A 21,602-nucleotide genomic window follows, 5' to 3' on the forward strand; every position below is an offset into this window, starting at 1 on the left:
GGTCATGTATACCCTTGTCATTCAGAAATCTAAGTCATCAAATAATACACTAACAATATATTCACAGGTCTTGTCTCACACCTTGAGGATAACATCAGATGAAACTCAGAGATAACCCATTTTACGAATTTCGTCCAGACAATACCATTGGCACTTTCCTTTTATATGGTTTGGCTGAGCCTGGAAGGTAAAAGGTTTTGGGGAAAATGTCTCAAGTGTCATGTCAAATACAATGGACATAGCCATCCCTCACTCACAGTGACTGCTATTACTTACTGACACCTCCTCCATGGAGCACTCCTCCTGTTACCTGGTCTCACAGCTGCTAAAAGAGTGGTAGCTTGTCACTGGAAACCACCATATGCACTGTTGGTGAGGAAATGACTCAGCTTACACAATATTGCGCAGCTGGAGCTTTCTCCACAAAATATTATTGCTGATTAAAGCTACTACAGAAAATGATTGTTTTATTATAAATATTTGTGATTGATTGCCTTTTTAAACTATGTTTGTCATGTAATTGCTTGCCGACTTGCTTTTTTAGAATACAATACATATCATAAGTGCAATCTTTCATCACTAATGTATACATCAGTCCTTTAGGCAACTCTCACCATCTTGGCAACACCCCCAGACAGTTAGTTTGGGCTAACAAGACCCCTGCTCATTAAAGGCCATCTGTAGCCACAACAGATTGGTTAAAACTGGTGTGAATCTAAAATGTGCACTGGTGTCAGTTCAGCAACACGATAGGCTGATATGTTTCCTGGTTTAGCTTTATTAAAGCAGAGGATTAGACTTTTCTATTCAAAATGCTTTGGTTTGTGTCCTCTATTATTACGTCTATGTATATACATATCATTTATGTAAACTCTTGGCTGTTTCATCATGGATGGTGGAGGAAATGAATGGTGAAAGGATCACAAGGCAAAACTCAATTAAAGACTGTAGTCATTGCAAAAAGGAATGCCATATAGACTTTTGGTAGGGGTTGGGATGCAGGCAGGGGACTCCATTTCCAAGCCATACACTTTATACATCCAATCATTTCTAGGAGGTTTTGCTCTAACAATGTCACACTACATGTACCTTTGCGTCAGAGAGACAATAGCTGTTTCTTGTAGGGCCACAAGAGATCCTTGTCAAGAAAAAATGTGAGCATATGTCAACTTGAGGGACCAATGCGGTAATGTTTCTGTGGGGACAGCCACAAGAGTAAGCTGAATTTACTTTGTGGTCGGATCTGCCACTGACAGCAGCCCTGGGGTCCCTCAACGGGACAGAGTCCAACTTACACAGAAGCTTACACCTTGGCTTGAAAAATTTTCTATCTCATTACACCATCCTGCCATGCATTATGCACTACGTGGCCCTTCTGTGAGTAGCAATGTTCAACAATCTCCCGAGGCTGTTGACATTTTCAACCCGCTGGATTCTCTCCTCTCTTGAGATACGAGATACAGCCGAGTGAGATAGTACCTGGACAAAAGCAGCAACAGTTTGCTATTGTTCCAACATAATGCGCAATTAGGTAAAACTCAGGTGACCGGGCAAGATAAAGCACGTAGTTACAGAGCACACCGGGGTCCTCCATCTTCCAGCTTACGCTGTAATTAAAGGTTCACAATAGCCGTTCTGGGACGTGCCTGGGCTTTTTCCCCTGGCTGTCTGATGGGTTGTCTGACTGCCACCAATTCAGCAGGTAATTCTGGAGTCACATTTCAATAATAACAGCATCCCTGAACTCCATATCTTCCTCTGTAGCTTGGCCGTGTGAGTTTATCTATATTCTCTCAGGATCTACAGTGAGAAATGATACAGGTTTCCTGTAACTCTCACTTGGCCTGCACAGTATCAAGCTTCAAAGTGCTGTTCAAGGTTCAACTGTAATATCACATCCTCCATATGGACTAATTAATGTCTCCAAGCTGGTCTGAAGTCAGCATTATGATATAGGAGACTAATGGCTTTCTGTGTTGGAACAGGCTCTTGCTGCATTGTTGTTTTACTTATTCTAAAGCTGCTTCCATCTGCCGTCCAGCAACACTGGTGCTATGTACCTCAAATACAGAACATCTCAGCATGGCCATTTCACATATTCAATATCAAACTGCAAGTGACCCAGCATTTGTGACCAAATGATCATTTGAAGTGAAAGATTTCTGTCTCTGAGTGTCCCAACTTCCCTGATGGCAAAGGCTGTGGTCAAACTATAGACTACTACAACTCTGCACTGCTGCTGGCTGTACTCTACAGTTGATTCCTGTTCTTATATGCCTCGATAGTGGGGCTTCTACTCGGATCTGTGACATTGCTACTCAGATGGTAGGGCTGGGCAATATGATGGCAATTAACATGTGATGGTAGAAATGTCACCACTCTTGGAGATTTGGCAATGCTGTTTCCAACTCGAGAGCTATCCTTTAGTGCAGGGGTACCCAAAGTTTTTCCCTTGTAGGGACTAAAACTAAAACTTAATGGTGGGCCACGGCCAAAAGCAAACACCTACTGTATTTTATTGCCTTGTACTACAATTCCAAGTTCCAATATTGGATGACTTCACTTTGCCTGCTGTGCTCATGTTACCAAAAATAACTAATATTCAGGGATCCTACATAAGAGCATGTTTACCTCGCAAAAAAAATTAAAGCAGCATGAACAGCAGTTTATTTTTTATTACCTTTTTTTCTCCATCCAGCAGGCCAAGTTACACCTATAGCTGGCCCCACTTTATATTTGGTGGGGTGGGTCTATGTAGCAAATCAGGTCTAGATTCTTCCTAACTTTCCATTGGTCTTGCGCTGTTGCTTACCGTATGCTCATGTGACCTGAGAGCAACGACTGGTGGTAGCATAGGTTCCATCTATGGGGGGGCATTGGGTTTTCTGCAGACCCATTAAAGATGGGTTGGGAATGCAATGACATGACATCATCTAACATTATCTACACCCCCAACCGCCCCAAAAGGATAAGAGCAGGAGCCATTGCAACCAACCCAAGATGAGGGATAAGAACGTGTTACTAAAAGGGGTGCGACTTCTGTTTTCTAGTAGGCAGAATCACTCAGTTGTATCTGCTGTTGCAGTGAACACTATAGACTGGGACCATATCATTTCCAAACTCAAAAAAGTGGATTTAGTCTAATGTTTCTAACTGATATCATAAACATTGTTTATTGTTGCAACCAGATAATCAAACTTTGAAGCTGATAGGTTTCAAAGACTTGATTTCATTTGATAAGTTTGCTCACTGCTGGTGAAGAGGCGTATAATTCAGGATACTCAGACAGCAGCAAAAGTAGCTTGTTTTCCCTGGCTTGATCTCTGTGGTAGTAGTAGTAACCACTCATTGTCTGAAAGTGCCTTAAAACTCCACTTTTATCAGGAAGAGTGAGGGATGATATAAAAGCTAATGTGCTGAATGCCTAATCAATTCAACTTCACTGAGAAAGAATTGGCTGCAGCACCCACTGGACACCTAATGCAGGATCAATGATCAACGACCTTATGTGGATATTTGTAGGATGAAGAATTGAACAAAGGTCTTTAACAGCACTTGAAGCTAATATCATCTTATTGTTTATGGATTCTGGATAGTTCCTACTCCCACTGGGATCAATGAATTACGGGTCTCTTTGACGTCATCTCAGCTTGCGCTACTGTCTGTCTTGTGTTGCATTATATGGCAGTTTTTCTGGAGCCTCTGGCAGACACACTGCTATCATTCCCAGGAAAAAGAAAAAAGTTGTGACATTTACACACTGTGCTCTGAAGCAAGCTTGCTTCTTGCTTTTTCTCAGTTCTGAGGGTGTATACTTTCACAGAGTAGGTGTAACACCAGCTCCCACCCTAGTCAAGGTCGTATTTGGGATTATATCCTGTCATCTACACCTTTAGAAACAAAATATTGTGGATATTACCATAGCAACAATGTTTACACAATGGATGTTTTTAATGTCTCAGGGTTTCTGCTGCTATCAGGTACTTAACTATCATATCTTTCCTTCTTTTGAAAAGGATCTTGGCTTATCTGGGTTACTGTAAATGGAGCATATAGTCTGCATGCAGAAATTCACTAATTGAATATGATAGGATACTGAACAATGGTTAGCTCAATGTTGGACACAGAGGGTACTGGATATTGGGAGATACTTTATGAAGCTGAATAACATCTGTGCAGAACATTGCAATTGCTCAGATTTCCACTAATGTAATTTGTGCTATAACATGTATGATACCATAAGGTGGCTTAGATAAAAGTGTTCATGCACCAAATATAACACGCTTGAGGCAATGAAAATATAAGAAATAGTAATGCTTGTTATGAATTAAATGCTCAGTTTCATGCTTCATGACTGTTCCATAGAACTTGCTGTGTCTCATCTATATCTTTAAAGCTGCACTAGTCAATTAAAGACTGTCGCAAAAGGCTAGCAAAAAACAATCCCAATTTGAACCAGAAACCCCAATATCAGTGCTATGAAAGGCAGAGTTAAACACCCGGTTGCAGGTTTTGTTACTGACTGATCTTGTAGAAAGAATGCAGGTTTTGAACCGTCTCAAGTCCCAGTGGTAAGGGTAAAGATATCAGCATGGGAATAGCCTGTGATACAATGCAAGATTCTCTCTATCTGGTGAATGCCCATCCGTTAATCCTTACTTTCTCCTCCTTCTTTAGGTCCTCCATTAGCAGTTTCTTCTTCTTTTGCAGTTATTCCAGTTTTTCCACTGTTACCTGAGAATAAAGACCACCAAAAACAATGCTTCTTCCTATTTTGGTTGTGGTTTTCCAGATGCACTTCCTTTGTGCCTAATTCTTCTTTCATATTTTTGTGAAAAAGCTCATATTTTAAGCTAATGCTTTAAGCTAATGTTTAGGATTTACAACTTGCAAATAGGCTGTTTGATTCAGTCTTACTGCCCAGAGTCAGATATATTCATAAAGGATTTGGTGGAGAGCAAAACAGAGCTAGAGATAAAGTATCTGCTGGATGTGTAAACAGGGAGGTTTTCGCTTACACGTTAACCATATTAGCTCAAAGACGGTTATCGGGTTGTGGTGTCCAAAAAATATTATTATGCAGAAGAATTGTTTCTGTTATGTAACACCAGCAGGAGCTGCAAATAAAAACTGCATCAGCAGATAATGAGCTAAAAGCACATTTAAAAGTGAAACTACTGTATGTTTCCGACAACTGGATCCTCCACCACACCGACTTAGTTAGATGTAATACTTGTCACAGTGAAGTTCTGGAACACCACAGACATACAGATGGGTCACACATTCAAGAGAAAACACTGTTACAGGCCTCTCCTTGGTGAAGATTCTACTCAAGGGACTATTCTTCCCAAACATATCCCCTCGTTTGGTGATTCGACTATAGAGAGCTTGTCTAGCAGGTTTTTCTGGTGACTGTGAAGGCCGAAGGATATGATTCACATCATTTTCACATTCATCCAACCATTCAGTGAGTCTTCATGCCCTGCATAGAAGCACACTTTTCACTACCTACACTATTTATTCAGGTTTTTCTTTAATTTGTTGCTGTATTCTTCTAAAATGTACAGCATAACAATAGCCCAGACATCATTGATTGCCAAGGCCCTGACTTGGTTTTACAAATTAATGTTAGTGTCTAGAGTTGTCTGAGTAGACAGCAGGAGGAGCAAACATTCATTATGATATGAAAAGCAGGTCAGGTGGCAGTGATTCATGGTCAAAGAACTGACGACACTGAATATTGGTGAGGCCTTTGGAAATAAAGCAAGTATACTTTTCTGTGAGTGGTAGAAGAAGAGTTTGATGTGACACATTCTAATGCTAATTTAGACTTTGCTGAATAAAGCAGCTAAAGTTAACTATGAATAGTGTGGCTGACAACCCGTGATTAATGCCTAAATATAATAAGATCTTCATTAGTGATAATCATCCACTTTTTTTTTTATAAAAAACTTTTTTATGCAATTGTCTGTAAAATCTGAGTAAATCAACAACTGTGGCTTTGGCTTTTGAATCTAAATTACTGTCGACACAATCAATGGCTGCATTATTGTTTGATGGTTTCCAAGAGCAACAAAGGGCCTTTGCTTTCCTTTGTGTGTGTTTTTTTCTTTACGGGTGGCTCTATTATTTAACAGCTCTGTCTACAAGAGGGCTGGTCATTGTGGTCAGCACAGATAACAGATAATATGCAGGGCATGGAAATAGATGGATTATATGGACTGGGTTCAGAATGTGTTTATTGGGTGGATAAAATGACAGGATTTTCAATGCTATCTCTGGCATTCGCTCTTTTAAGCCCCCCTCATTGGATTTAGCCGAGCTCTTTCCTTCTGTTTCCTCTCATCTGTCGTCCCTCTCTCTTTGTATTATGTTCGCACTTTCATTTTCTACCTTTCTGCTTGAGTATCATACTCCTTCTCTACATCTCCCTCTACACTCTACCCTTTTCTTTTTTTCTATTTTCCTGACTCTAAATGCAGCAGACCAATCAGTTAGACGAGGTAGTCAGAGAGCAGTGTTCTGATTTGTGACATTAGCTGTTTTTATCTAGGAATAGCACCAAATGGGCAAAATGTGCTCTTTAAAGCACCTGAAAATATGGGATCAGAATGTACAACAGGGGTTGATCATTATTTGAAATTACCAAGCATTACGCTTCCGATCTTTTATCATCTGACTGAAAATAACAGCTTTACCGAGAGATGCTTTTAACTCACATTGTCAGAACTGTGCTCCAGTATTACAATCAAGGGCTTTTACCTAACTTGCTATTTACCTGAATTGAATTGAGATTGTACCCTGATCTTGACATGTATTTCCACTTGTAAGGATCATTTGTATAATGGTTAATAATTACATATATTTGTTTTATAGTCCTAAAATGGTAGAGGCCAAAAAGTCATATAGTCTAATGGACCCAATAGTTAAGTATCGTCAGGATTTGTTTATGGCACCATTGCTGGGCAGAGTTCCTGTTTGTCTTTCTTTTCCTCTTTTGATTATGAGCTTTTAGTTGATTAGCTGATAAGCTGATTAATATTAGATGAGCCATCAGAGGTTAGCATAATAGAGCCAGAGATTTGCACTTCTGTGGCTTGTGCACTATGTGTATTTTGCTGCTGTTCCCAGGAATACACAACCACCTTATTTTTGGTCATCAGGGTGGACCCTCAACATATTCATATTTACTTTGTACATTCATAAATTGGTCATCTACTTCCAATCCATTTTGTTTTGGAGGATATGTAATTGCTGCATCAGTCACATTCACCATTGATTTTTGCAATCCAGTCAGTAAGTAGTTAGCAACTCAATCGCCAAAATAAATATTTTCTGCAAACCACAGATACGTTGGAACTTTACATTTCTTTAGGTTCTATCTTTGATTTTAACTTGTGACAATGCTGTGCTTATGCTCCGTTTAGGTTTAGGCAGAAAAACCACTCGGTTAGGGTTTTTGTTGCCAGAAACACAGAAGTAGATGTCCGGAGGTGTCGTTGAAAAACACCCTGTTTTGTCAACCCAAACATGGCTAGAAATTGTCCCCAGGTCTCCTTAAAACATGCAGTGGTTTCACAATTACAAATGTTGAAACACAGTCTCAAACTGAGGTTACTGGCCTGGCTGCCCTCACGCTCAACTCCACCACCATCTCCTCGACCTCCCGATCTGAAAGTCAGGGTTCATAAACATGTAATGATAATGTGATGAGACATGTTTTGTAGAAACTCAATATGGTATGTAGCCTATGACATGAACAAATGTGAATGCAAACCGTTAAAGGCCAAAATATTATCCTGGTGACTGGGCTGGGATTTTGTCACCATAAACCAGATTGTTTCCTGTGTCCTCTTTATAGCTCTTATCAGGCAAATATAGGCTAATTTTACAGTTATTAGTAGTCATACCCAACAATCTTACAGTAAAACAACACTGTCCTTCACTTGGAATCATGCTATACAGGATTATGTAACATGTTTGCATACCAAAAGGAAGGATGAGTACAATCACATAGCACTGAGAAGCTTGATCTTTGCACGTTCAAACCAGAAAACCAAGTTTAGCCCTGTGCGAACTTGTATACACACAAACTAAGCCACACTTACACCTGCACGTTCATGCACACAGCATTATATCATTAGCGGTGATGAAGTGCCATGCCATGGCGTGACCTGCAGCAGGAGAGTTGATCACGCTGTCAATTAGTTCTCTCTCGGTCCACTAATTACACTGTCACATCCCATTGACGCGCCATAGAGATTCGATGGGGAAAAAACACTAACTCTCTGTGTTTCCTGGGCCAAGAGGTCAATGAGCTGTTTCAGATACTAAGGTCTGATTAGATGTACCTGGTGGGGGACTGCCTGTGTGGGCTGAGAGGAGCGGGAGAGAAAGGGTATAGCTCATTTGGTAGACAGAGTCAGCCATTATGTGTACTGTTAGGATGGTGGGTCAATCTTAGAACCACCAAAATTATTGAATAATCAGCATAATTTCTGGGAGAACCCCAAGTGACTTCTTAAAATTGCTTGTTTTGTTCGACCAACACTCCAAAAACCAATCCTAAAACATAGTAGAACAGAAAAAGCATCAAACTATTATGAGGGATGGAAAAGTTGTGAGTCTTTCAGTGCAGTAAGTTTGTCAACACCTTTGCTCCAGACTGAAATATCTCAGCAACCATCGAATGGATTTCCCTGATATTTTGTTCAGACATTCATGATCACCTGAGGATGAAGCCTACTGACTGTTGATACCCTGATTTTTCCTCTGGCACCAAAATCAAATGAACATTTCTATTTGCCAGATAGTTTGGTTTACTTTGGTGCAAAAAACTAATGACATTCCCATTAGCTTCAGATGTACCTTGTCATTAATGCAAATGCTAAGGTGGTGAACATACACCTGCTAAACATTAGCATTGACCAGGACTCCCTGGAAGTAGAATTCTCATATCTCAATGCGACCTTCCTTTTTAATTAAAGGACAAAAAAAGAAAAGAAAAAAATGTTTAGCTATAAGTTCCTTTGTGCAACTTTACAGAGCCGCTAGCAAACTGTAGACTCTTAGTTTTGTTACTTGATAAATAACCTAAACAATTATTTGAACATCAACATTTTTGGTGATTAATTTTCTCCATCTCTAATCTACGTTAATGATTAATCAACTAATAGACATCCAGCTTGTAGAGCTGGATGGCAGAGAGCAAAGAAGAAGTCTGGTTGCCTCTGATCACACCCTGATTCTGATTTATGATCCATCCAAGTGTGTTAGATTAGGGATTGTTCTGCTACAGTGTAGTCTAGTTTAGCCTATTCTCTTCCAAGATATTCCATTATATCATGATCTAATTCTGTTCGCTTCTCTTAGTCTCTTCTCTTGTCTTCTGCTTTTCCCCAGTCATATCTGGTCTCGGCTGGTCTCTTCTGGTCTGTTTTGATCTTCCTGACAATACGAACAAATTCCTATATTTCCCCCCAGCTCAGACAGAAATCTGAAACCCACTGGACTTTTTTTATATTCTCGCTCCAGCCCCTGTTGATGCAAGCACTTGATGATAACACCACTTGGTCTCTTTCCTCACAGCTTCCAAAAAGGTTTCTACCTGAGCACTCAGGCTGCATTTAGTTTTACCTGCATCACATCCTGGGCACTGTTAAATAACATATCTACTGAGTCATGTTCAAGAGCACTGAGGCAAGATTTTGACACTGGCAAACGCATTAGGACAATGCAAGGAGCAGTCTGTCCTGCCCTTTAAGAAAATATTGACTCAGCCTGTGTCATCAGTACTGGCTGTCTGAACCCAGACTAGTGATAATAATCCCCATCCTCCTGCTCCATCCAAGGTGTATGCGTGATGTAAACACACTCCATCCTCCAAGACACCCTGGTTCAGTCTCTCTCTCCTCCCTTTGCTTTGTGTGATGCATTGGTGTGATACTTCTTCATGTACCAAATGCGTTCTGTGTGTTCTTGTGTGTATGTATGTGCACGTGTGGGGGTGTATTGTTTGGTATAATAACGCCCGATGAATGATGAGTCTGCTTTGCTGACAGAGGGTCCCATTGACATGTATCACTTGGCTCCCCCCCGCAATCCGTCACACACCACATACACACACACACACAGAATGGAGGTAATCAATGGGATGATTTAATAGCATCCGTTCTGTGTCGGCAGGGAGTGAATAGCATTTTTTGCTATGTTTAGTTATGGAGGCTGTGGGTTACAGATACGGAGGATTTCATACTGAAATGCTTTTCATTTTGAATCATGCACCAATATTGACAGGCGAGAATATTACCGCCTGATATTCATCGGAGAATATTTCAAAGAAGATTGATAGCACTCTCATGTGTGTCTGCTCAATAGAAAGCAAGAACCAGAGGGCGATCAGCCTTGCATAAACACTTGAAGAAGTTAGCTAGCTTGGTGTTGTCCAAAGTTGAATAAAAAAAACAAACAACTTGTGGATTTTACATTTCTGATACATACAAAGACATAACGTGTTGATTAATGAGCATTAGTAGAATCGATCATATGTAGAAGGCTTACAGGGGGAGCACATAACCGACTTTCCAGTACCTCCATTTTATTAACAAGTGGTTGGTGATCCACTGGTCGAGGCAGTTTAGATGCAGCACACGTAGCCCTGCTTCCTTGGAAAACTCAGATGAAGTGATCATCAGAGGAGCACCTAACACATCTTAGTGGTGGTGCTTTCATGTGGGATGTGTCTAACTGTTAAGAGTGTATGTGTGTATGGCTTTGGTATGTATCGTGATATGAAGTCAGACTGCACTGATCTTCTATACTCGTTGGCAGTTAATTATCTGTACTGCATTGTGCCTGCGGTCAATTTATATCATTATGTGGCTTGGATTATAGCAGCGTGGCTAATGTTAGCTTGCCAGGATTGATCTGCAGTACTGACTGTCCTGTCAGCAGCTTTAGCCAGTTGAGCTGAAGAAGGTGATGTGATGGTTGATCTAAAAAAAAAAATACAATAACAAATAATAAGCCATCTACCCCGCAGACAGCATCAGGTTATGTTTGCGGTGATTTATTTACTAGTTTTTAACGGGTAATATCTCTGACTCTGCTGTAGCTGTATTGATCGTTTAGTTTGAAACTGTCCGTAATGAGTCTGACAGTGTTGTAGGAGTGCAAAGCAGACCAGTGGACTGCTTTTTCAAAACCTGTCGCCTACATTACCCACAATGCACTGTAGATGCTGAGTGGCATCACTGGAGGCAATTTATCAGATTACATGCAGCTTCCTCCAGAGCCACAAAAGGCTTTATACTTGTTCACATATGCAGTAATACTCCCCAGTCCCTGTAAACACACTTTAATGTGTAAAACTGGTGAAGTTACCCTTTAAGCCTGCATTCAGTCTTGTTGGCACAATACACAGTAAACATACTAATGACTAAATGGTGAACCTTCCATTTTCTGTACGTGCATTGTTAACTAATAGGAGAAAAGAAGTACAGTCTAAGAATTGACCAGGTTAACTGACTCGGCTTTTGGCTTTTTTAGAAACCTAATACATAATTTTTATTTACAACTGTGTAATTATCCCATAAATCTGTTGTACTGTATATGCAGGATGAGGAGTAAAGGCTGCAACTGAAGAATTATCAAAGATGTGGATTTGTGGATGTGGATCGGTAAACAATACTGGATATATGTCAGAGAAGCTCCAACTACTGGAAACGACTAACAGTAATAACTCATTACTAAACCAAAACGAACTATTTGTTTCCCCTTCTCTTAAAATATTGGCTGTGGAAACTTCTGTTCTCACGGTGTAGAATATTTGACACCTACTACAGTATATTCACGCTTCATATTATTTTCCTGACAGTAAATGAGGGCTAGTCACTGGAAAACGTACTCATCTCAGCTTCGTAGAGGTCATTTCAGGTCACATGTTTTTTGCGGCCCCTGTTATTAGCATTGTAGTAAATAGTCTATCACAGCACAAGTGGAAAAACTGCAGCATATGGCAGGAAACCAAAACAGTAATCAGACATATGCACAGCCTAGTCAAATGTAAATGTTGAAATGTCAACAATATCTCGGTACAGTTTGTTAATGAGAGATTTCATCTCAAAAGTGACACTAGGCCTATACAGTATGTCCACTTTAGAAACACAATTATTTATTTGCCAGTGCCTCAGACATAGACACACTGTAAGTGTTGTTCCTTATCAGACAATAAAGTGAATTCACTCTATTTGCAGTACATACAGATAGATTTATGTATACTAGTGTTGTCATGATACTGGAATTTCTAACTTTATTTCAATACCCTGGAAAAATATCGACACTTGATACCACGTTGGATACCATAAGGAGAAATTGACCTACCATGAGGTTTTTTTAGCAACAGCAAAAGTTAATTTACTCCTAACTATAGTAAGAAGAGTGGGAGGAGGTGAGCCTATGTGGGCACTGCAGCGGTGTATCAACTCGCTGTTGGAGAGAAGAGAGATTGAGAAAGCGCAACTGGTACATGTGTACCTGTACTGTGAATAATGAATACTGAAACTGTTACTCTGAATCAAGATGTATCGAAATGTCAATGTTTTTGACGACACTAATGGTGATCAGGGTCATCCCTCATTATGGACAGCTGTTTACATGTAGGTGAGGCTAAGAAGGCATGAAAGAGGTGGTAAACATTATCAGTGTTAAGATGAATGTTCATTAAAATAATTGCCAAATTTACAAGGCACTAAAAATTAAGACTGAGTCGAAGAAGTCATCGCCCTCAGCAATGTTAAATGAAAGTGCACGATTTTCAAAGGAGGTTTTGTGACTTTTAGACTAATGAGTTACTGTGTGATATCCATCTGTATGTGTTGCAATGTCCAAAAATGTTAGGAATCAATTAATCTTTGTTTTCAGTCATGAATTCTGACATGCATTTGCATCAAACAGTAGATCATAATCACGCACATAATGAATTTGTACCTCTGTCACCTCAGTAGAGAAGTATTTGTCACAGGTTTTATCCAATCAATTATACAACTACAGTAACTATAAAATTGAAAAGAATTGATTGATCTTTAACTCGTGGAAACAGATACTGCTATGTTCTCTTTCTTCGCAGCATCTCAGAAACATTTTAATCTCAAAGCCCTGTGTGCTACCTGCAATCTTTCCTCTGACAGGATAAGAATAACAATTTTGTTGGATATAATCCGTGTTTCTCCAAAAGAAACTTGAGAAACAGGCTTGTTTTTAACTTGACAACAATGTATTTTGGAGCGTGGCTCTTATTGTTTCTGATAAGCGCCTCTATCCCCAAGGTCCTGAAGAATTTTACCAAACCTCTGCACTTTGTTGTTTTTGTCATCCCTCAGTAGCTTTGTCATGTTTTACCTTGTATCCCTCAGCAAGGTAAAAAAAATAAAATGAAAAAGCTGCAAATGGAGATGTTAGGTTTTCACCGGATGATAAACAGTGATATAAAACTCTTAAAACCAGTGCTTTCCATGGTATTCCTGTTTTATTGCAAAACTATAAAGTGGATTTTGATGAGAAAAAAAGAGTTTATAGCATATGAGGCTGATGGAAATGCTGTTAGTGTAAAATTGTCCTGCCACTGCACCAACAAACAAGAACAAAAGTTAGTGTAAAATGTAATTTTTGCTCATATTTCTAACCCTGTTTGCTTTTCTGTCGTTTGTCTCTTGCAGTTCAGCAGATGAGAAATTCCGCTGGAACAACCAAGGTAATATTTCCTCTAAAATGCTCCCAGCACATTTTGTCTGGTCCTCTATTGTTTGCATTCTGCACTGCTGACTGTGCTCCTTACAGTGGTAGCCATTGTATAAACAAAAAACCCATTATGCACCAACAACATATTGATACAATCCTGTACAAGAACTATGAAAAATGCTCAATCAAACTCTCTGCACTGCAACGAGGGTTAAAAAAAGGCTTGTTCTGACAAAAAACTCCTGTCTCTCACATTCCCTCAGCCTTCCTCACCCTTTCTGACAGCTGAGTAAAGGTCAAGCAGCATTTACAAATAATTCTCAGCATTCAGTCTAACCTGTTTTGGGAGCCACATGGGAAGTGTTTTCCATAAAGGAGGAAACAAGAATCAATGAGTGTGAGGCCTTTCGATGATTTGAAAGTCAAATGAAGACACTTCTCTCAGCTTGACAACTTCTCTGACAGCAGTTTAGCTGAAGAAACACCACTCATGCATCACACTAAGGTCTCTCTCCCCCTCTTTGTCGCTCATGTTGAGATGTATAGGGTGTTGAGAGTAGATTGATTATCTGAGGGCAGGGTTGGTGACCTCTGCCAACAAAGAGGTGGCTAAAGGCTTGTGGTCAGACGTATCGCACCGAAGCCTTTCAGTGTGTGCTGCGGTCCTCATCCATCTGTTGCACTGAGGCCCGACCACTCAGCCTCAGAGAACTGAATTTATACTCCCTCGCTCCAATCAGACCTTTTGATCTCGTCATCACTCACAAATCATTAAAAACCCATCACTTCTGGATCAAGCAGGTTTAAAAATGAGTTTTGGCTGGGGTGTGTGAGGGTGAGACTAAATCCAGCGTAATGCCGCAGACAGCACTGGAAATGTTTCACCAACAGCATCAACATCATCAGTCTGCAATTGCGTCAGTCGAAGTCAATAAAATCAGCCTCCTAAATCCACTCACTGAGGCCTCTACTATTACCATCCCTCTCCCTCTCTAGCGATAACAGATTAATGTTGCCCCTAACACTCATTTGTAAGGTCTTATCCTCCTTGGCAGCCCTCTCTCACTTGAAGACACTGGGCATGTGATCAGCCTAACTCCGACAGACAAACAGCTCAGTATCTAAGTGCAAGGCGATGCCCGTATGCTTAGATCCTGCAAGATTTGTTGCTGGATTATCAGACAGGTTATACCCTTGACCCGGGGTTTACCCCGACATTACTCTTAGGTCTTATTGTATTTTGATGGCTCAGATGTGGAAGGATAAGTTTAAGTGGGCAGCTGTGGCAGTCAACTGTTTGGAGCCTTGAAAGGGCAAAAGTATACGTTTGTTTGAGAATATGTGCCACAATTTCACTAAAATATCTCAGCTAATCAGCACTTTAAAGTGCAGCTCGATGCCTAATCTCAAGTTAGGCTCAATTTTCACTCTGGATTGAGTTTTAGCTAGCATGCCACACATTTTTATTTTTTAGGCTACTTAGAAATGCCATCAATTGGAAGACCACTGATGCTATTCATGATGTGGAACAGGTTTTCAATGAAAATGCCATTTTTAAGCAACTGGAAATGATTTGGATTGTTTTGCCTGCATGTCCCGCAGCACAGTAAACATCCATACATGAATGGATAGAGAACAATTAGCTATCCGAGGTTTTGGTAACCGTGTTGGTGGAACATTCTGAACCTAAGTGTTTTCAAACAAGATATTGAGAGCTTATATTGGATTTTCTCATTCCAATATTCTGTTGTGGACAGGAAGGATAGTTAGCTCAGCCACCATTTTTTTTAGCCTAAATGTCCTTTTGGTGAATGTGCACGGTTTGCTTTTACTGTGATTAGTATACAAATTGTGTCATTTGGTTTCTAATGGTTAAGACATTAGTATAGCATTTACAAGCCATATAGTCTTAAAGGGACAGTGTAAATATTTCTCCTCTTTGCCTGTAGTGCTGTTTATCCATCTAGATTGCTGTGAGTTGCAGAGTTTTGGAGGTATCAGCCATTGAGATGTTTGCCTTCTCTCCAATATAATGGAACTAAATTGCACTTGGTTTGTGGTGCTCAAACCACCCCCCAAAAAAACAACCGAACTACAAACATCTCAACAAATATCTCTTTCCAGAAACCATGACCCAGTTACTCAAGATAACCCACAAACCCTGCCGTGAGCAGTTTCATGACAAAACTATTTTTTTTCCATACCACCGCGCAGAAGAAAGCGTGCATCTACTCAAGGACGAGTACCTCATACTTGTGACAGCGTGGAATGTAAACATGAACGACTGAGCTGAGCTGTAATGTTAGCTAGTTTAGTTTTGTCTATGAGTAGATGTATGCTTCCTTTCAGTCGGTGATACAGACAGAAAATAGTTCCGACATTAAACTGCTCACAACAAGGTCTGTGGATTATCTTGAGTAGCTGGGTCATGATTTCTTGAAAAAAGGGACATAGCTGTTGAGTTTTTCAAATGTACTTTTTGGCGCTTTGAGCACCACAAGCCGAGCCACCAAACCACCTAGTTCCGTTATATTAGAGAGAAGGCAGACATCGCTGCAGCCAATATCTCCAAAACTAGATGGATAAACGGCACTACATGTAAGGTAGGTAAGGAAAAATATCTATTTTTGATTTTTGGGTGAACTATCCCTTTAAATAAATCAGTATTACCATAAATTAATGCCACATGCTGCAAACCTGGGCCAGGATATTATCTCATCATAGAATCCCTGGTTGGTATCTGAGGCTCCAGGCAAACTATAATGAAGCTGCCATGTATAGTCGCAGGATCAGTGGGGGCCCATAGCTCATTTTTGCAGGATCCCCCATTGGGTTAATCCAGCCACGAGTGTGTCTTGTGCCCGTAGGAACAGTCTGGAGATAGCAGAAAAAGCTGCCTTTTTGTTTCAACTCGTGTTTTTCCCTTCTGGTTTGTGCACATGCAGATGGACAGAAGGACATAGAGGAGGAGCTGACGACAGGCCTGGAGCTGGTCGACTCCTGCATCCGATCGCTCCAGGAGTCAGGCATCTTGGACTCACAGGACACTTCTACAGGAGACAGTAAGGCCGTTGTTATGATTAAGAGGGTTTAGTAAAGGAGAATGAGAAAGAAAACAATTTCTCCTGGTGGTTCTCTTTACTGTGACAGCCAAGAAGGATAGCTGTAAAATAGGTGAAATGCAATCAAAGACCAGCAGGGATGGATACTCTGCAGAGCTGGAGTCTGCAAGTTTTGGCTGATTAAGCTGCTGAACGTGTGTGATTTCACCAAGTAAATGCTCCTAAAAAGCCAGCCTGCACTGCGGTACTACTCTATTGAGCAATATGGTGATAAACAGTGTGTTCAGTCCAGAATATAGAGTTAAAAGAAGAAAATCAGGTCCATTTTTAGATTCAGCTTGCTCACTTAAATACTTTTTTCTGATTAACATATTCTCAGGTTGAACAAGAGGTTGTCTTTCGTTAGACTTTTCCAAAAAGTACAAGTGTAATGTATGTGAGTGGTGATCCAAAATATCTATACCACTTGTCTGATAGTGTGTACAGCATGATTATGCAAGATTTTCTATAGTTCAGATTATTTTTTCTGTGGGTTACACAGATTTTCTTTGTCTCTTTACCCATAGTAAAGGATTGTGCTTATGCTAACACTTCGGTTTAGATCAAACGCCTGTTAAATCTTGGAATATCTTTTGCTACACAAGAATTTTCCTAGTTTGGGCTACTGAACATGAAGACCAAGTGAAAACACTTTCATAAGCTTAGCTGGATATACTTGAAACTAGTCGTCTGCAACACAAAATTATTCACTGTTTTTTAGCCACTTGAGGGCAAAGCTCTGAACACAATAAGGATATATTATCACCTCAAGTATAAATGGCAACAGTGTTAGTTCAATGTGCGTATTCACACATCCAGCAGAATTGGAGCGACACTGGCACCAAGTTGGAGTTGTGTTTCTGTCCACCAAATGAATACAAATCCAGTAGTTTCCTTGCTATGTTTTTGTCTCCATTTACCTCTAAGGGAAATATCTGGCTCTTCAGCAGCAAGATGCTCCAGTTAGTCTCTAATTTGTCTGCTTTTTGTTGCACAGTACTTTTTCAGAGCTTATTTCATTGAAAACAGCTGCCTGCTGAGCCACTCAGGTACATTTGTAAGCCGTAAAAGCAAAAACAAAGGGCTAAAAGATGCTAAAAAAGCTTCATAGAGCTGAGAGGAATTTGGAGAATCAGGTGATAATTATCTTGTCATTTGATCCATTATTTCTATACATTTATTGATTGAAGTGCAGCTTTGATAAGCCCTCAAATGGTTCTTAGACTGAGAGAGGTAGAAAAAAGTTTCATGAGTGTTGTATTGGTGCAGAGCAGTTATTTATAAGAGCCCTCGGTGAGATCCCAAACAACTCCCTGTGCCTCTCTGCTCCACTCTCATCTTTTTTCATTTGGTCCCAGGGATGATACCCATGTCTCTTGTATAGTCGACCCCATGGGAGAGAGGTAGCTGTCAGGAGACATGCAGAGTTGTGCCAGTAGTTTGATATGCTAATCCATCCTCGCTGAGGTGTCAGCTGGCCTGCTGTTCACAGTGCAGAGAGGGGAGGCACACACACATACACACATGCAAGTACACCCCACATGCACATAAAGCTGTAACTGCATGCACATAGGCAGGCACGCATATATAATCACACATGAGGCGTGAATTCTCATCAGGCATGAAGAAGTGCATACGCTGTTTATGCACACATGCTAAGCACTCACACACACATGCATGCAACACTAGGAATGGTAATATTGTTTGATGTTTTTGATGTTTCTGCTTGAATAACAGTTATGTAACTGACCACCTGACTGGTCCAAAAAGAAAAAAAGAGAATGAATGTGCAAGCAGGAGACAGAAAGAGACAGACAAAGAAGCAAGCAAAAGACAAAATGAGTGATGAAGAAAAGATTGCAAAGAAGAGATAAAGTAAAAGCGACCACGTTTAAATGAGCTTTCACTTAACCCCTCCCCTAAACATTGGTTGTCCAATCATAGCTTAGCGACCATACCTAGGCCAGGAGAGCATTTGATTTCTCCACATGTTATAGTGGTGTGCATGAGGCTGCAGGAAGAGAGATATTAGCATGTCCAGCTAACGAGTGAACCCCCTTACTGCAGCTGTGGCAAACTGTTGTTTCCAAGGCCAAGGAGCACATTTGATTAACTACCTTAGTTTGCGGGGTTAATTTCCCCACTGTGTCCTTGGAGCTATTAGAATTTAGCCTAGCGTTTGCTCTGTCTTGGTCTTTATTGCAGTTGGGGAAGTTTACACCTCAGCAACCCCAGCCAGTGCTATCAAATAGCTAAAGAAAGTTAAATCTACACAAATAATGTATTATTTCAACTAAATATGTTAGTTTGTGGGTTTACAGGCTATGCTCGGAAAAATTAAGTTCATAACAAGCCATCGTCCATATAATACCCCTACTGTGTCCAAGAAGCTAATGGAATTTTGGCTAATCTTATCGCTCTGTCTTACTCTTTATTGGATTTGGGGAAGTTTACCCTTCAGCAACTTCAGCCAGATAGTGTTGCATTTCCCAAACACTTTGGTTTCTTTTGTAAAATCACTACTGTAGCATATTATTTTAAACAGGGTTATGTCACCTTGACCTGTTTCCTTATCATACTAGTCCGACAATCCAATGCAAGAACAATGGTGTTTCTTTAGGTCCTCTACATAAATCCTGACATAGACATGTTATGCCTCAACGCGATATCAACTATGAAACCATAGAGTGCATCTTGATATCCTTTTATAGGATTCTTACTTAAAAATGAGTCAGCTAGAAAAAAACATTAAAAAGTCAAATGTTAGCTTAATTAACTAGCTGGCTAGCTACGGCTGATAAAATCAGACGGCTGATAAAATCAGACAATGAATGTTGTCATTTCAGCTGGGAAAAAAAACAAAAACTTTGCTTTTGTCTGCCTCTGTCTGAATTCAAAGAGCGATTGTCTCAGATATGACTAAGAATTTTAAATGTGCCAGCGAGCGTTCAATTGGTATTTGTTTTATTGTGGTTTAAAGGACAAACAAAAAGGAACAGTTGGTTGAAAATTTCTATTTGGCACACACGCCTACGGACACACAGCCAGATGCATACAAGCATGAAAAGAAGCATTATACACACATAACGTACACACAAACCTTCAAGACGTACACACACATGGCAGAATCCGCGCCTTAACTCAGGCAGCTGAGCAGATTTGTGCAACACAGCACACAGAGTGTCTTCATGCTTCATGGTGGTGATGCTCGCCAGTGTGCACGCTAATCTGTGTGTATGTGACTGTGTTGTACGCAGATACTTGTGGACTGTGCATGCAGCTTTGTGTGTGTGTGCGTGTGTGCGTGTGTGTGTGTGGTGAACTGCGCATCCCTCCAATGGGTATCTAAAAATAGACAACTCATGAAATATTAAAATGTGTCAATAGAGAATGCTGGTCATGATGCGGAAGAAAAGCCACTCAGCTTCGTGTGTGTGTGTGTGTGTGCCTGACAGAAGAAGAGATTAATGAGTCAGAGCGGGTCTATCGGGGTCAGACCGTGCATGACACCATGCATGCAGGTGTGTGCAGATGCGGTGCGTTCACAGAGCAGGAGTGAGTGAAAAATATTTGTGTGTGTGACTTGGGTCAGCTCTTCAAAGATATTAAAATGCAAAGGCAGAGACCTCCTTATGGCACCCCATTACTTTCCTCCTAATACACTAATACACCCCACCTCCTCCTACACACACACTCACTCACCTCAGATGGATTCAGTGGAGCCTTCAGTGTTTGCCATCTGAGTGATAATGTATTTATGAGGCCCTTCGCTCCCCTAAAGGCTCCACTACCCATATGAAACACACCTAAAGTGGCAAACAAAAACTGTGGAAAACATCCTCCGGCTTTGAACACACACATCTGGGCTTCGCGTGCGTGTGTGCCTGAGTATGTGAATCCATCTGAAAAAGGCCTGGAGTACAAATTCTTCTATTGCATTATGTGTTTTGGTGTGCCCATTGGTGTATGTGTGTGTACTCACCCAAGACGAGCCTATATTGGACACGGAGGCCTTGACCTAGTAAACTTACCCAGCACCCTTAGCTTAATATCACATTTTAAATAATTCACAATCACCAGCTTCACTGCCTACAGGAGCCATTTGCTGTACTTTTAAGTGACTTTTCACTTTGGCCCAGCTTTATTTTCCAACGTGCTTATCCAGAGTGACTCCTATCGCCGTGAGCTGCTGACTTTATCTGTCCCACGCAGTTGATGCTGGCCGCCGGCACGCTGTGATTCTCAGTCTCTCTTTTTGAATTATCACAAACAAACAGCGTTTCTGCCCGTCTTGTGCTGTTCTTGGTTTGATTCTTGGACTGCTGGCAAAAAAGTGACATCAGTGGAGATTAAAGGGACAGCCTCTGTTGATAGAGTGCGGCTCAACAACTCCTTTGAGAGCGCAAATACTGAGCGCTAGGAATTTATAGGCCTACTTGGAGCTGATATAATGCATTAAAGTTATTTTCCAGTGCAGTGACTTGTTTGCCAGAGAGGCAAACAGATGTAGCAGTTGTAAAAGTGGCAGGAGCACACTGTGCATTCACTGCAGCAGAATGCCACAGGGGGACATCATTTTTTAAGTAACATTTTGAGTTAAAAATGAGTTTTATTTATGTAATTAAAGTCTTTGATGAGGCGAATCATTGCTATCATCACCGAAAGTGAATTAATCAAGAGCACATCAAAAAATGTTATTGGTTTTTAATAAGAGGGATGGGAGAGTTTTGGCTCTTGCACAAGCTGCTCCGACCCTCCTGTCCT

General features: G+C 40.6%; 1 protein-coding gene across 7 annotated transcripts in view; it reads left to right on the top strand.

Moving 5' to 3' along the window:
• ctnnd2b (catenin (cadherin-associated protein), delta 2b) overlaps window positions 1-21,602 on the top strand; it is a 183,561-nt gene that overhangs the window by 76,441 nt on the left and 85,518 nt on the right. For all 7 annotated transcript variants that reach the window (XM_084369513.1, XM_084369514.1, XM_084369515.1 and 4 more), the window contains 2 exons: window positions 13,716-13,750; window positions 16,683-16,799. In XM_084369513.1, coding sequence (XP_084225639.1) covers window positions 13,716-13,750; window positions 16,683-16,799 — 152 coding nt within the window. The remainder of the gene's footprint in view (window positions 1-13,715; window positions 13,751-16,682; window positions 16,800-21,602) is intronic.

This window comes from Pagrus pagrus, assembly GCF_965226575.1.
Source record: "Pagrus pagrus genome assembly, chromosome: 12".
In the NCBI taxonomy this organism is placed as follows: Eukaryota; Metazoa; Chordata; class Actinopteri; order Spariformes; family Sparidae; genus Pagrus; species Pagrus pagrus.